The 14,121-nt window shown below is 40.4% G+C and overlaps 1 protein-coding gene across 5 annotated transcripts in view; it reads left to right on the top strand.

Annotated features, from left to right (window-relative positions):
• Nucleotides 1-13,885, top strand: part of SNX4 (sorting nexin 4) — a 48,438-nt gene extending 34,553 nt beyond the window's left edge. For all 5 annotated transcript variants that reach the window (XM_059727448.1, XM_059727449.1, XM_059727452.1 and 2 more), the window contains 5 exons: nucleotides 5,643-5,732; nucleotides 6,782-6,881; nucleotides 9,247-9,392; nucleotides 11,256-11,370; nucleotides 11,791-13,885. In XM_059727448.1, coding sequence (XP_059583431.1) covers nucleotides 5,643-5,732; nucleotides 6,782-6,881; nucleotides 9,247-9,392; nucleotides 11,256-11,370; nucleotides 11,791-11,838 — 499 coding nt within the window. In that variant the 3' untranslated portion in view covers nucleotides 11,839-13,885. The remainder of the gene's footprint in view (nucleotides 1-5,642; nucleotides 5,733-6,781; nucleotides 6,882-9,246; nucleotides 9,393-11,255; nucleotides 11,371-11,790) is intronic.
• Nucleotides 13,886-14,121: the final 236 nt, after the last annotated feature.

The following is a 14,121-nucleotide window of genomic DNA, read 5'->3' on the forward strand; positions in this document are numbered from 1 at the left end:
CCCTGCCCCAAGGACAGGAAGTCAGCAAGGGTCATAGGATCCCAGTAAGATAAACATCCAGTTGTCTCTTGAAAGTGTTCAAAGTGGGTGCTTGAACCACCTCTGGCGGCAGTCTATTCCACCCCTTGGGGGCTCGATTAGTAAAGAAGTTCTTCCTTATGTCCAGCCTGAAATGGTCATGGAGGAGTTTGTGACTTTTTTTTAACCCACTTTTTGCTTCCTTGAGCTGTGCAACTTAAATTGAGGGTTAGAACTGTGAGCCAGAAGATTTTTCAACTAACATATTTTATTTTAAAACTAAGCTGTGTGAACATAAAAATTTCCTAATGAGACAAGGATTTTTAGTGATATCTCTTACTGGACTAACTATAGTTGCGAGAGCTGAGGACCAACTTCCCCCAGGTCACCTGAGGGGAGGTCATTCAATAGGAGGTCATCCAAGGAAAGAGCACTTGGTGCCCAAAAACATGTCCAGCAGCTCTCCCAGCTATACTGTTGGTCCAGTAAAAGATGTCACCAAAGCCCCTTGCCTCATACGTCCCATGGACCATCACAGGGACAACACTCCAGCCCTACTACCAAGTTCTCAGTGACATAATTTGACGATGCCAGTTTGCAACCATATAATCTGATGCTGTTGCCCTGTTTTACTTGGCATTTATACTTTTTTAGAAGATTCTGCCTATGAAGTAGAACTTTTGAGAACCTGCTAAATAAGCTTTTTCATAAAGTAGAATTCATTTATAAGTGGAAAATTTTTGTAAGAATGTGATTTTAAAAAAAAAATTTTTTTTATGAATAAAATGTGGACATATTTCCATGTTTTTAAAAATAATTTTATGGTTAATGTTCAGAAGTAGAATCAAAATATTTAAAATCTTATTGCATGAAATGACTCCCCAGAAAAAGAATGAAAAAGAAAAAAAGAAGAAATAGACTGAATTTGGTGTTCAGAAAAGAAAAGTACAGATGAATCTGGAGTACAGTGTTGTTGAGTATTCACTACAGTATGGCAAAGTTTGAACAGTTTCAAAGAAGTTGCTTAGTTTTCAAACAGGATGTAAAAAGTACTGGCGGTCCGGCAGGTAGCCTTACTCAAAAAGCAACCTTCTCTTTCTTCTAGACCTACCAACACTTCTTTCTGGTTGTTTATTCAGTTAAAAATAACTCCAAGGGAGTTGGAACAGACCTCTTCATTTGTGGAGATTGACCATCTTGCATGTTACAAAGCAACAAATTGGAGAAATGCAGAGGGCTCTTAGGGTAGACTTAAGGCTTCTGCTCTTAGCACTTGTATTTGGAGCTCCTAAATAACAGTAGTAAAGAGATTCCAAGGGTATATCAATCTCTATACCTTTAATGAGTGATGGTCATAAATGTATAGATTAATGAGTGATGGTCAAAGGAAGCCTCCAGTGACCCAATTTTTCTTCTCTGCTCCATCATTTAGTTGACTTCAGAAGTGGCCTCCAGAACCCAATGGAAATTTAGCATAGCAGTTGTGAGGTTCAAGGGCACAATTCTCAAATCTTTTTCCCCCTTCATTAGTCCAGGATCTGTCAGAAACAGTGGCAATCCAGTCCCCCCTTCACAACCTATTGTTATTGGAAGTAGTTTAGCATGGTCCACCAGACTTCCTTCTCAGCAGGAAGAGCATACTGTACCCCTCCAAGGCTGTCTCTTACAGTGCACTCCATTTAGTCTGTACATAACCCACTGGTGCTAGCTTTGTTTTGCTAGGAATTTTGGTGGTATAATCAAATGTCACCTTTTTTAGTGTAACACATTATTTGGGATATTACAAAACTTCAATATTCAAAAGAGACCCCAAAAGAGTACTATGTAGGCATGGTTGTATTACAAGGTAAAGCTTGACAACTCTTTTAGTACCCTAACCTAACTGTTGTATTTCAAGGGGTTTGTTTCTTTTTCTTTTTTGCTTAAATGAATACCATGATTTGTCCCATCTGCAGTCAGTAACTGCATGAATTGACCCCTTGCTTTTCAAAGATACTTGGCTCCAGCTCAACTGACATTGCTGCTCCATAATAAAAAACTGACAATCAAAAATAACTTAACATATACAAGAGGATTTCAGCTCCATAGTTCCCACTGATTGATTGTGAGGGGAGTATAAGAGCTAAAGCTCTCCTAACATATTAAACATTTGTCCTGCTGTTTCTAAATGTAGGCTCACTGTTATGCATTTTCTTTTCTCTTAAGGGATTTTCATGGTTTGTTTAACCCTACTGGCCAAAAGTATGCAAATTTGAGCTCAGATACGATAGTAGAAGCTGTTTCTGATGACTGCTTGTCAAATCACAAAGTCTTAATATGAAAAATTTTGCACTGGTTTGAGTTGGAGAGCTAGCTTGTGACAAGAGCTAACATTCAATAGAATCTACCCTTGATGAACTTGGTTGAAGCTGAAGTCTGATCCTTTAGCCATTAGAAATTCACCCCGTCTGCTGACTTGCATTTTTTTGGCTTATTTTAAAACCGGTCTTTAAACTGGAAGAGAGAATAATTGAAATGTGGCTTGTGTGGTTGCATTACTTCTTAAAAGCCATGTATTTGACATGTATTATTGGGTGTTTGGACATCATAGCAATCTTTTAACGATTAAAGCTGACACTTCTTTCTTGAGCACCATAATGAAGGGGGAGAGGATAGAGGACAGATGCTTCAGTGCAGAAAATCAAGTTGTTGATGATGACTGTTATATTATGGTAGCTTTTCACAAAGTTGTGTTGGACGCGCTTTTTTTTGTTTTCTTTAATTTTCTTGCTTTCTGTGAAATGAATGCATGGATATGAGCGTCCAAAACAGAATTCCTTCCCCCCCTCCCAAGCTCTGGTTTATTAATAAATAGTATATTGCAGCCCTGCTGCAACTATGGATACTTTTTTCCTTTACAGGACTGATTGTTCTTTTTAACTTATTTTTTTTTGGCTTCAGGTGCCCACGTTGGCTCCCATTAAACCATAGTCCTCTTCTAGTCTTCCCTGTTGACAGTGTGGGTCTAAACAGTCATAGTTGTTCTCTCCAGTGCTCACAAGAGAGGAACTTGCAACTCTTCCTTATCACATTCCCTGTTCCCTTTTGTTTGGGAACCTCTACCAGTTCTTCCCCAGACTTGTATTTAATGGAGAGCCTCCTCACTGAGAACAGTTTATCCCAGTGGGTCTGACATCAACTGCTCTTGGTCCTTTAGGGTCCTATGGTTTAGGAAGAAAACTATGAACAGGTGTAGTTTGTCTTTTAAAAACCTTTGTGCCATGTGCCCAGAAGCTCTAAATATGAGGATTGGGGCCCCATTGTTTTCACTGCTGTGTGTCCCTTTATTTGGACTTGCAGTGTGTAAAGCATTACATTCAAGGAGTAGCAGGGAGTCAAAGGAACTTGGTGATAGATGACACTATTCTGTTACTTATTTTGGCTTTTTTTTTTTTTTTTAAATGCTTCAGGAATAGCCACAAAGATTCTGTAATCCAAACTTAGCTGGCAGTTTTGTTGAGGATACCTGAGGTAGTATATAATGCAATCCATTCATCTCCAGTTATTGGCTCTGGGTTGCTGAGAATAGTGAAAACTTATTTTTGTCAGTAGGCCAAGTAGACGTAACTCAAAACATAAGCAAGCAGATACGTGCAGTAACCGTTGTACAGACACGCTCCTGTCCCTGAGCGTACTTCAAAACACTAATTTCCCAGATAACAGGAACCTACTGAAAGCTAGTATGCTACCTAAAAGATAATAAGTATTGTCCAAATTTTAAGAGAGCAGCTTTGGTATCTCATAAGAGGGTGGCATCTACCCTAAAAAATCTCTTATTAGCTAAATTCTTATTTCTACCAAAGTCAGTGACAGCAGTGAGAGGACTCCCAGTGATTGCAGTGGACACGGCACGAGGCCAAGGCTGAGCACTCTTGAGAAATGTGTAATGCAGATCAACTGACCATTTCTGTTTGGGACATTGAATGATGGGAAAGTAGGGCTAGACTTCAGGTGGCCATCTAATGCGGCCCCCTGCTCAAGGCAGGGTTGTTTCTATTTAATCCATAGACAAACAATCGTTTTCAAACCTGCACTTGGAAGCTCACAATGGCAGAGTCCACAGCCTCTGTAGTTCATTTGTTTTGGTGCATAACTACACTTATTAGAACGTTCTTGCTAACTTTTAAGACAAGCAATTGATCACCATCCTCTTGTTATAACATCTTTTGTATTTGGAGTCTGTTGCTTGGATTTTCCTCCCTCTCCAAACTTTCTTGAGGCTATGTTCTCTAGATTCTTATTCATTTTTTGTTGCTTTCCTTTTTGTCCATGGTTTTCGTTCAATGAAGTGCCCAAAACTGGACATGCAAAAATTTAGAACTCTTGGCTCAGAAATGATACCTTTTTATTAGACCAACTAGGAAGCTGCAAAAAAAAAAAAGTCTTTCTGCAAGCTGTCAGGCTCAAAGGCCCTTCATCAGGCTCAGGGAAAATTCAAGTTGGTAAAAAATCTCCATAGGTAGGAAATAAACTTCATTTTTGCACAGAGGGAGTTGGAGATGGAAATCTGTCCCTCTGGGTCCATGAGAGTGTCTTTGCTTCATTTGTGCTGAGTCAAGCAGAACTGCTTCCCACAACTTGTGTGCATGTGAGCCGGCATCCTGGGATGTATTAGCAGGAGTGTTGTTAGCTTTTTTTGTAATAAAGTTATGCTGATTCATTCAGCTCATGACCCCACTATATCTTCCCCCCCCCTTGTCCATCTCTGCAGTACTGCAGCCTTGCAAGTCCCTCCCCATTTTGCATTTGTGCCTTTCAGCATGTGCTGCCGAAATGGCTATTTGAGGAATGAAGGGTTTGTCTACCCTGTATCTCTGGCACTGCCAATCCCCCACTCACACGAGTTTTAAAGCTAGAGATGCAGCAGTGAAGTTGCTCTGGGGCACACCCACAGTTGTTCTCGGCCTCTGCAAGCAGGCCAGAGACAGTGTGATGCAGGGTCATTTCTAAAGCAGCTTTACCACCGCAAGTTGACCCTAGGTGAGTGGAGTGTGCCCAAGAGTGGATGGCCCTGGCAGTGCTGGGAATGCACTGTAGACATACCTCGAAGGACTTGGATCCTGCAGGGTGAGGTGCAGCATTAGACTCCGTTGTTTCAAGGACCACGGACTGGATAATGAAGCCATGTGAAATTTCCTTTTGACATATTGTTCCTGTGGTGTGCTAGAAGGTGTGAAATTCATTTCTCTAAACTTTAGAAATGCTGTTCATCTTGCACAATTTTTTCATACTTTGCTGCTGCTTGTTGGAAATTGCTGAAAAGAAGGAATACATTATGTTGGGGTGGGGGTTCCCCTCTCTTCCTGTAATAAAAACTGCCTCATCTCCAGCAGGAAGCTTCTGACTGGTGAACAATTTATCACTTTATTGTAGTAACATCTTAAGAAACAGCCCCACTGGAGTGGTTATATTAACTGTTCAGAGTAAAAATGCACCTTCTTAAATCTAATAATAAAAAGCACTCTAAGGTTATGATCCTGCCAACAAATGGGGAGGAGGGGGGCAGGATGTGCATGTGTGTAGCTATGTGTAGGTAAAGGCAAACCAATGGGCTTCACTTTTAACCAAAAATTGTGCTTTACCAGGTATTCTTCTTCTATTGATGATATATTAGAAGAGGAAGAGCATTACGCTGATCAACTAAAGGAATATCTCTTCTATGCTGAAGCCTTGCGGTGTGTATCTTGACATCCAGTTCTCTCTTTCTGTTATTGAAATGACATGCTTCTGCAGAGTTCAGTTTGTTATTGGACCCTTTACAACTGTTACTCTAAAGAAAATGTTTGTGAAGTCTACAGATGCCTTGCATTTTTATTTACTTTCACCTTTGATTGCTCTGTAAAGCAGTTGGAGTTGAACACAGCTAAAGCGGTGAGTACTTGAATGGCAACCTTCACATAAATCCCAGGATTAGTGCTGTGTGTCTACTAGACCACGCTCTTCCCTCCAGATTGGAAGTGATCAGTGTCACGGTGCATTCTTGCTGGAATACCATTTTTTTTCAGGACCTTACACTTATGGGCATTCAGTCTTCTGTGGTAAATTTTGAACTGTCCTGAACAACTAGTTGAGGTTGAGGCCTCCCACTTGCCCTAAAATCGTGCCATTGCTGTGGACAGATAAAAATTGCTACTCTCTCTAGAGCAGCAGCAGCACTTGTGTAGGTCATCAGTATGGTTCCCACATGCTTTTTAAATCTGCTAGTAAAGTTTGAAACTCATTATGGCATCCTTTTTGGGTTAAAAATACAGCGGAAATCTAGCAGCAAACATTTGTTACAGTATTATAGAATTAAAGACATTTTAGTAGGATCATATGCATTTTTGCCAATAACATAAGCACAAGATCCAAAATGGCATGCATGCATCTTGGAATTTCACCCTACCAGATTAAAAATATAATCTTTTTGTAAGTATTTTCTTACTATGTGGAGACTTTTGTATTGCATGCAAAATCTTGACATGAGGCCTTAAAGTGAGAAACAAAAGGATAAGGTTTTTGTGTCGGTAATTTTATATTATACAGTTGTTGTGTTTTTAATAATTTTATCATGCTGACATCAAAGTTAAGCTTGCCTTGATAAGACTGTTGAATTTGGGCTAAATAAATATCCAAACATGATGTTTGCCAAGAGGATCATTTGTACCATACATAAAGCTGAGAACAGTGGGAAGGAGGACCAAAACGAAGTATTTCATGACACATCTTTTAATTACACTTTCAGGGCAGTTTGTAGGAAACACGAGCTAATGCAGTACGACTTGGAAATGGCTGCTCAGGACTTAACATCTAAGAAACAGCAGTGTGAAGAGTTGGCGACAGGAGTGAGTCTGTTTTTCCATTTTCTTCTCCAAGGCTTAGATATTAAGAGCCAGGCTACTTATAGTGACATCTAAATGGCATTTAATATACAACATGCTGACAGCTGGTTGTAAGTCAAGGTATCATGTGAGCTGTAGATCTTAGTGGTTTAAAGTAACTTATTTCATGATGACTTGTGCTGTCTGTGCAGGACTTCCTTCATTGAAGACATTATAAATAAAACAATGTTAGTACTCTGCTACTTTTGATTACATTGCAAAAAGCAAAGCTTGCTAGTTACAATCCTTTAGAAAAAATCCTTTTTGCATCCTTAAAGCTGGATGCAGCCAGCCCCCTTTTTTATATGGGTGCAAAAAGCTACATAGAGACTTGTATTCATATAAAGGCATTATAAACATAGCAAACAACTACCACTAAAGCCATATATATTTTAATGTGGAATCATTTTAATGGATTTTATTTGCTGTAAATTAAACATTACTTCAAGATCTGAAGTTGATAACTAAATACTCATTCATTAAGTAGAAGAGGCCCACTTTCAAGTTTACTCTGGCTAATGGAAGTCATTCCATTGAATCTAGTGCCCTGTGGCTCAAGTAACAAGAATCTAATCTATCAAGTGACTTCCTGGTAAACGCTGAAGAGCTTCAATAGCAGAAGCTTCTAATAGTTTAACTATATTGAGTTTTTTCTCTACTGGTTTTAACTTGAACACTGACACCTCTTGCAGCCATCCAGGAACTTCCTTCCTTGAAGTAGAAGGGTCCTTTGCATCACTGTGTGAGCGCTATCAGTCATGTATTGAGTATTAGGGCTATGTGAGGCTTTGGATCTGAAGAAGCTTTGGACCCTTTGGTGTCCAAAGCAGCATGTCCAGATCGAAGCACTGGCTTTGTTAGGCTTTCCAAAGCAGTTCAGAGCTTCTGATCTGGCTGTAGAGTATAATGGGGAATCAATGAAATATCTATAGATTTGTTTGTTTGTTTGCTTTTTGTCCGATTTTTTTTTTTTTTGGATGAAATATTTGCAGGGATGGTAGCCTCTCCTGAGAGCATGACGCCTGCCAAGTTTCAAGAAGATCGGTGCAGGGGTTTGGGGGGGAACTGCACCCCAAATTCTTGAAAACTCGTGTTACAACACAGGGGTGTAAACATTGCCGGGGTGGTGGCCCCTGCTGAGGCCACAAAGCCTGCCAAATTTCAAGAAGATCGGTGTAGGAGTTTGGGGGAACTGCACCTCAGGCTGCTGACAGGCAAAACTCGTAGCATGGGTGACACTGTGTTTAAGGTACAGTAGGGTGAAAGCTGCAGGGATGGTAGTCTCTGCTGTGGCCATGATGCCCGCCAGCTGTCAAGGAGATCATTGTTGGGGGGTTCTGGGGCCCTGCACCTCTGGCTGCTGACAGGCAAAACTCGTAACATGGGTGCTTGTGCAACTGTCTCTGTCTTGGGGGAAACTACTGCAGGCCTGGCTGCTAAGTTACTGTGTTACCAGTTACCAATCAGTCATGATTCACTCGGGGACCAGCTCAATACACAGTTGCTAGCTAATGTAACCAGTTAATTAGCAAGGATTAACACCTACAAAATCACAGACTAAGGAGAGGAAAGTATCAATGCAGACAATCAGCTGCCCCAAGACAGACCGTCAGTTGCACAAGCACCCATGGCACGAGTTTTGCCTGTCAGCAACTAGAGGTGCAGGGCCCCAGAACCCCTCTGCATTGATCTCCTTGACAGCTGGCAGGCTTCGTGGCCGCAACAGGGACCACCATCCCTGCAGCTTTCACCCTGCTGCGCCTTAACACGTCCAGGGTCATCTATGCCATGAGTTTTGCCTGTTAGCAGCCAGGGGTGCAGGGCCCCAGAAGCCAGACTCCCCCTGCACCTATCACCTTGAAACTTGGCAGACTTCGTGGACTCAGCAGGGGTGACCACCCTTACAGTTTTCACTCCACTGTGGTGTAACACATACACGTGACATAAGTTTTTTGCATTCAAGGATTCTGGGTACAGTTTCCCCCCCCCCCCAAACCCCTGCACCTATCATCGTGAAATCTGGCAGGGTTCATGCTCTTGGCAGGGGCTACCACCCCAGCACGTTTCATCCAAAAAGGACAAAAAAACAACAAAGTTATAGATATTTCATTGATTTCCCCATTATACCCTACGGCCGGATCTCTGAGCTTTGGAGCCGCTTCAGCCAGATCAAAGCGGGATCCTGGTCCGGAACTCCAGATCTGATCTCTGGCATCCCAAGCGGCTGGATCCAAAGCCAGATCGATTGGCTGCCTACTTGCACAGGCCTATTGAGTATCACTCTAATTGGCACAGCCTCTAGCCTTTTTTTTTCCATTTGCTCCTCTAGACTGTAAGAACCTTCTCGCTAAAGGGAATGACCAGCAAGCTATTTGGTCAGGAGACTCCTGAACAAAGAGAGGCCAAGATAAAGGTTCTAGAAGAACAGATACATGAAGGGGAAGAGCAACTCAAATCTAAAAATCTGGAGGGCAGGTAAAGGTGCTGATGGCTTCAAAGAAAACAGGACTTGTTTTTGTTTTTTTTAAAGGATGTTTTCAAAGCTGTTTGTGTTTTATAAGGGTTTTTTTTTTTTAATATGTTCTTGGTGTTTATGAGCTGTCTATAAAAACTCCTGTCAGTTGCAAGTTGTGAAATACAGTACAGTTTGCTCCTGGTCTGAGGAAGGTGGCTTGTGTTAAAGTTGATGACTTTCACAGTTACCTAGACCCATTTAAGGGACTGACTCTTACAGGGTTTTTTTTCTTTTTATGTTTAGCTAGTAATATGTTTAGCAGGTGGGCTGTAGGCAAACCAGGATTTGAGTGTTCTAGTGGCTACTTAACTGTATAACTCGGATATGGTTTTAGTTTGATCTGTAAATACAGTGCCTGACATGAGAGCTAATAATTCCTTAAATATTTTCATGAAGGAGGGTTAACTTTTGTTTTGAGAGAGTTCAAATATTTTTGGCAAGCTACATTTTGAACGACTGATTATTTTTTCTTTTTTTTTTTTTTTTTTTTTAGTATCCTAATAAAAGTTCCTTGAGGAGTGCAAATAAAATAGGAGCTAACATTTCAATAGCAACGTGTTTTTGTGTCGGATCACATTCATTTCAGTAGAAGAAAGACAAATGTGTTATCTCCAGGATAACAGCTAAAAAGATAAGAGACTAGTTCACACACAGTTCAAAACAACAGAACGCTCAGGAAAAATTAGGACACCGTAAATCTATTTCCTTAATCATCTTGACAGAAGTGCTAGACATCTGCTTTTGTAGTCCTAGCAGTTTTCAACTGGTGTACTGCTCAGTTTGTGTAATCCAACAAAAATAGTAAGCTAGGAGTTATCTCGTATATTATACTGGTTCTTCCACTTTGGGGTAAGTAGAACTGGAAGCAAACTTGTCCTGTTCAGTTTTAAGATTTTTAAGACCTCGAAATGAATTGCTTCAGCCATGTATGTCCCTTTGTTCATTCTCTGGCCACTTTGAGCAATTACACCTTCTTTCACAAGTGGTGGGTGAATTTTTCAACTGTAAGCCCCCAAAGTCTCGCTGAAATATCTTGTGTAAGATGCAGGATGCTGAGAAACAGCTCCTCAACAGTATTTAGCGAGATCTGACAACAGATTTTATTTGTTGAGATCCTTGGCAGTCCTCCTTGCTTGTGAAAATCTCATTATTAAAAACCTTTTAAGAATTGGATGGATGAGTGCTCCATGCATTCCTTGGAGTATTACTTCAAGTAGATGTACAAATGAGGGTTGCATCCAAGGCATGTACTAACTACCACTATCCAATTTTAGACTGTACAAATGTAGCACTTTGACAGAGCTATTGGGTATTGACAGTTTCCCAGCAAGTTCAGTGGTGGCTTTTTTTTTTTTTAAAACGTGTGTTTTAAGCGGGCCAAACATTAAACTCGGAAACGCCAAGGACCACGTAGAAAATCATTGCTGGAGTTCTAGAAGCGCAGGGAGTACTGAGCTCGCCAAGTGCCAGCTTGGGTTCTGGCCAGAGCCACCACTTTTTTACATGGCTCTGGAGCCCAGGGGGTGGACACCACTGCTGTTTTGTCCCACTGCCCCTCAGCACCACACCCACTCGCACGCTGAATTCAGCAGCAGAGAAGAGGATGGTGGGTGGCACTGTTCACCCCTGAACTCGAGTTGCATGAAAGCGGTGACTCCAGCCAGTCTCGTACTGACTTGCCAGTGACCTCAGATGGCTACGTGGTGTTAAGTGATGGGCTGTTTATACAGGCTTCATGGGCTGCATCTAGCTTACAAGCTGTAGGATCAGCACCACTGTATTAAGACAGTCAAGTTGCCCAAACAATCTTGTTTTCATTTCAGAGACTTTGTGAAAACTGCCTGGGCAGACATTGAGCGATTCAAAGAGCAGAAGAACCGGGACTTGAAAGAGGCTCTTATAAGCTACGCTGTAATGCAAATTAGTATGTGCAAAAAGGTAGGTTTTGCTTCTGGCGGGCAAGGCAAATGTGTTAGCAGGGGGCGCAGATGGAAGTCTGCAGCAAGGAGAATTGCAGCCTCAAAAGTCTGGAAATTGGTAGGGTAAGAGCTGCAACACAATCCATACTGCACTCCAAGATGCCATGTACTTGCTGCCCCTTTTTTTGGGCACAAATTGAGATTAAGTGAGATTCTCCTGTTTTAAAAATGTTATATGGATTGAGTCATGCAGTACTTCTTCTTTACACTTATAATTCCCACTGATTTCCATGCGTTTTTGGCATGAGTAAGTTGTAGAGGAGATGTATGCAAACAAGATCCATTTCTCTGTTTGTTCCCAAACTCCTTTCCTTAGATTTAAACAAAATTCACTTTTTTTTTCTTTTGTCTCCCCTCCCCCCCCTCCCCCTCCCCCAAGGGAATTCAAGTTTGGACGAATGCAAAAGAATGCTTCAGCAAGATGTGATCATTCAGACAGTAACTCCTCCTCAACAAAGTGCCAGACAACAGAAGCACAAGTGCATGCCACCAATACTAGGTTGCTATATGATCTACATATAAATTGTGAAATAATTGAATTGAGTGGATCGTTTTCTTTATGCTGATTTTTGTAGTCGTGTTAATAGAGGACAACAGGAAATGTTCCCAAAATGGTTTTTTGCCCCAACAGCCACTTCTGTGGTATGTTTTACTGGTCACTGATACTGTAGGGGCAAAAGGGTTAATGAAAACTGCAACTCTGCATTGGGGCACAGGCTTAGAAAGAATCCAAGTAACCCAAAAAAGCTTGAACTGAGCTGTTCTCTGTATGAGACCTGCGAACCACCACATTTGGTATTATGTAGATCACTTCCAGATGCCCTTTTTCTTCAGCCCTTTCTGTTTAGGATTTGCAATGCTCTGGGGTGTGGGTTTTTTTTTTTTCCTTGTTAATAGCACAGAATTGTGTTCTTGAGGTTTACATTATAAGAGGACAAAAAATAAAATTAATGCTTTAGGGTTCATTTTAAATGTCTCTTTGCATGTCCATGGAGATATGTGCATTTCCAAAGTTCTGTTTAAACTGTCTCAAGCTTCTGAGATTTTTTTTTTTTCTTACCCTCTACAGTAGAGGTATTTGTATCGAGGTTCTATACAGTACTCTCCACTTACTGTTTCCCACTAGTATTTATTGCAGAGATTGATTGATTGTCATCTCATATTTTACTAGCCAAGGAGACTAACAACCTAGGTGAGCCATAGGACCAAATTCAACTTGGTATAAGCAGGTGCTACTCCAGCAAACTTCACCTGCTTGGACCACATGTGCATATGACCAATAGAAGCTCTTCATACCCAAAGCTGTTCTTTCTTTCCTTAGAAAGAGTTGCCTCCTAAAAGGAAGGAACTGCACTTAAAACTATTTGGCTTTCATCTTGACTTTTCAAAACAGAATGTCTTGCAGAATATCACAAAAAACCTCCATCCTTTTTGCTTGGCTCTTGTAACACTGTTCCAGTACTTGTGCTGTATGATGACTTGCATTTACAGGTACTTGTGATACCGTGGTTCTTTATAGTGTAGGTGCTTTAAAAAGGGAAGCTTAATAATTTTAATCTATTAAACCAAGCTATTTGCCTTTGTGGTACAGTATTCGAGAGCCAGTCCTCTTTAGTTCTTTCTAGCTTGGCAGAATCTTGAAATGATGCTGTTTCTAACTGTATAAAAAAACACTACTGTTCAAAGTGGGACTTCTCTACACATTTCAAAAAGTTTGTAGAATTTGCCAGACCTAATAATGACTAAGAAGCTTTTCTGTAATTTTCAGTTGTCATATACGGTTTAATTATCTTGGACCATAAATAACACTGTTTATTGAATGCTGACATAGGATACGCCAGAAAATCATCAATGTTTATTCTAAAGTAGACCTTGAATAAAGGTATTCATTTAAGCTTCTTTCTGCTCCAGTGTTTCAGTTGATAAAACCAGTTGTGAAAGAATTAAAACATTAACAGACCTAGTGTATGTTCAGATGTGAATTTTTAATGGTAAAACAGCTGGTTATGTAAAAAGTCCAACATTTACTTCTTTATTTTTTCTTCTTCTTTTTTCTAAGCAGGTGGTAATGACACGCATTTGTCATCTGCTGAGGGACTTTTCTTCTTCTATCTATTAAAATTTTATAAACATCATTCCACCCTGAGAACTAAGTTATTTAGGTCCAAACATCAAGTATAAATGCAGGATTTCTACATTCCAAAAATGACAAGTTGCACATTTTGAGTATTTTGGTAAGCATTTGGAAATAGTGGTGCCTTAATTCAGTATCAAGGGCATTCAGTCAATACTTTCCATGCACTTTGATTTCAGTTGATAGATTTTTCTGGTGCCTCTTCTGTATTTCACACATTGTACAGCTTACTCGATGTATTAGTATGCCTTTTACTTGCTAGTCGTACTAAATTTGAGAAGGGAACAAAAGTGTTCTTGTAAGTTTTGTGCCAAATATGCAAAATAAAACTGTTCTTTGATATTTGTGTTCTGTCATCCTTTAAAAAGTATAGTCTAGATTGTTTCCAGTATTCTAAAATGATCATTCCATATTTTAGGTTCAAGTTCAGTTAGTATCTGAGGCTGCTGACAGATGTGGGAAAAAACCCCAAAACAAATGGCGCATATAAGGCTGAAATTAGATTCATATTGCAAACTAATGTTAGTGCCACCATGTTTTCTGGTTCAGATTGCGTGGAGTCACCTGAGTTTGATG

Source organism: Alligator mississippiensis, chromosome 4 (genome assembly GCF_030867095.1).
Source record: "Alligator mississippiensis isolate rAllMis1 chromosome 4, rAllMis1, whole genome shotgun sequence".
NCBI classification, from domain to species: domain Eukaryota; kingdom Metazoa; phylum Chordata; order Crocodylia; family Alligatoridae; genus Alligator; species Alligator mississippiensis.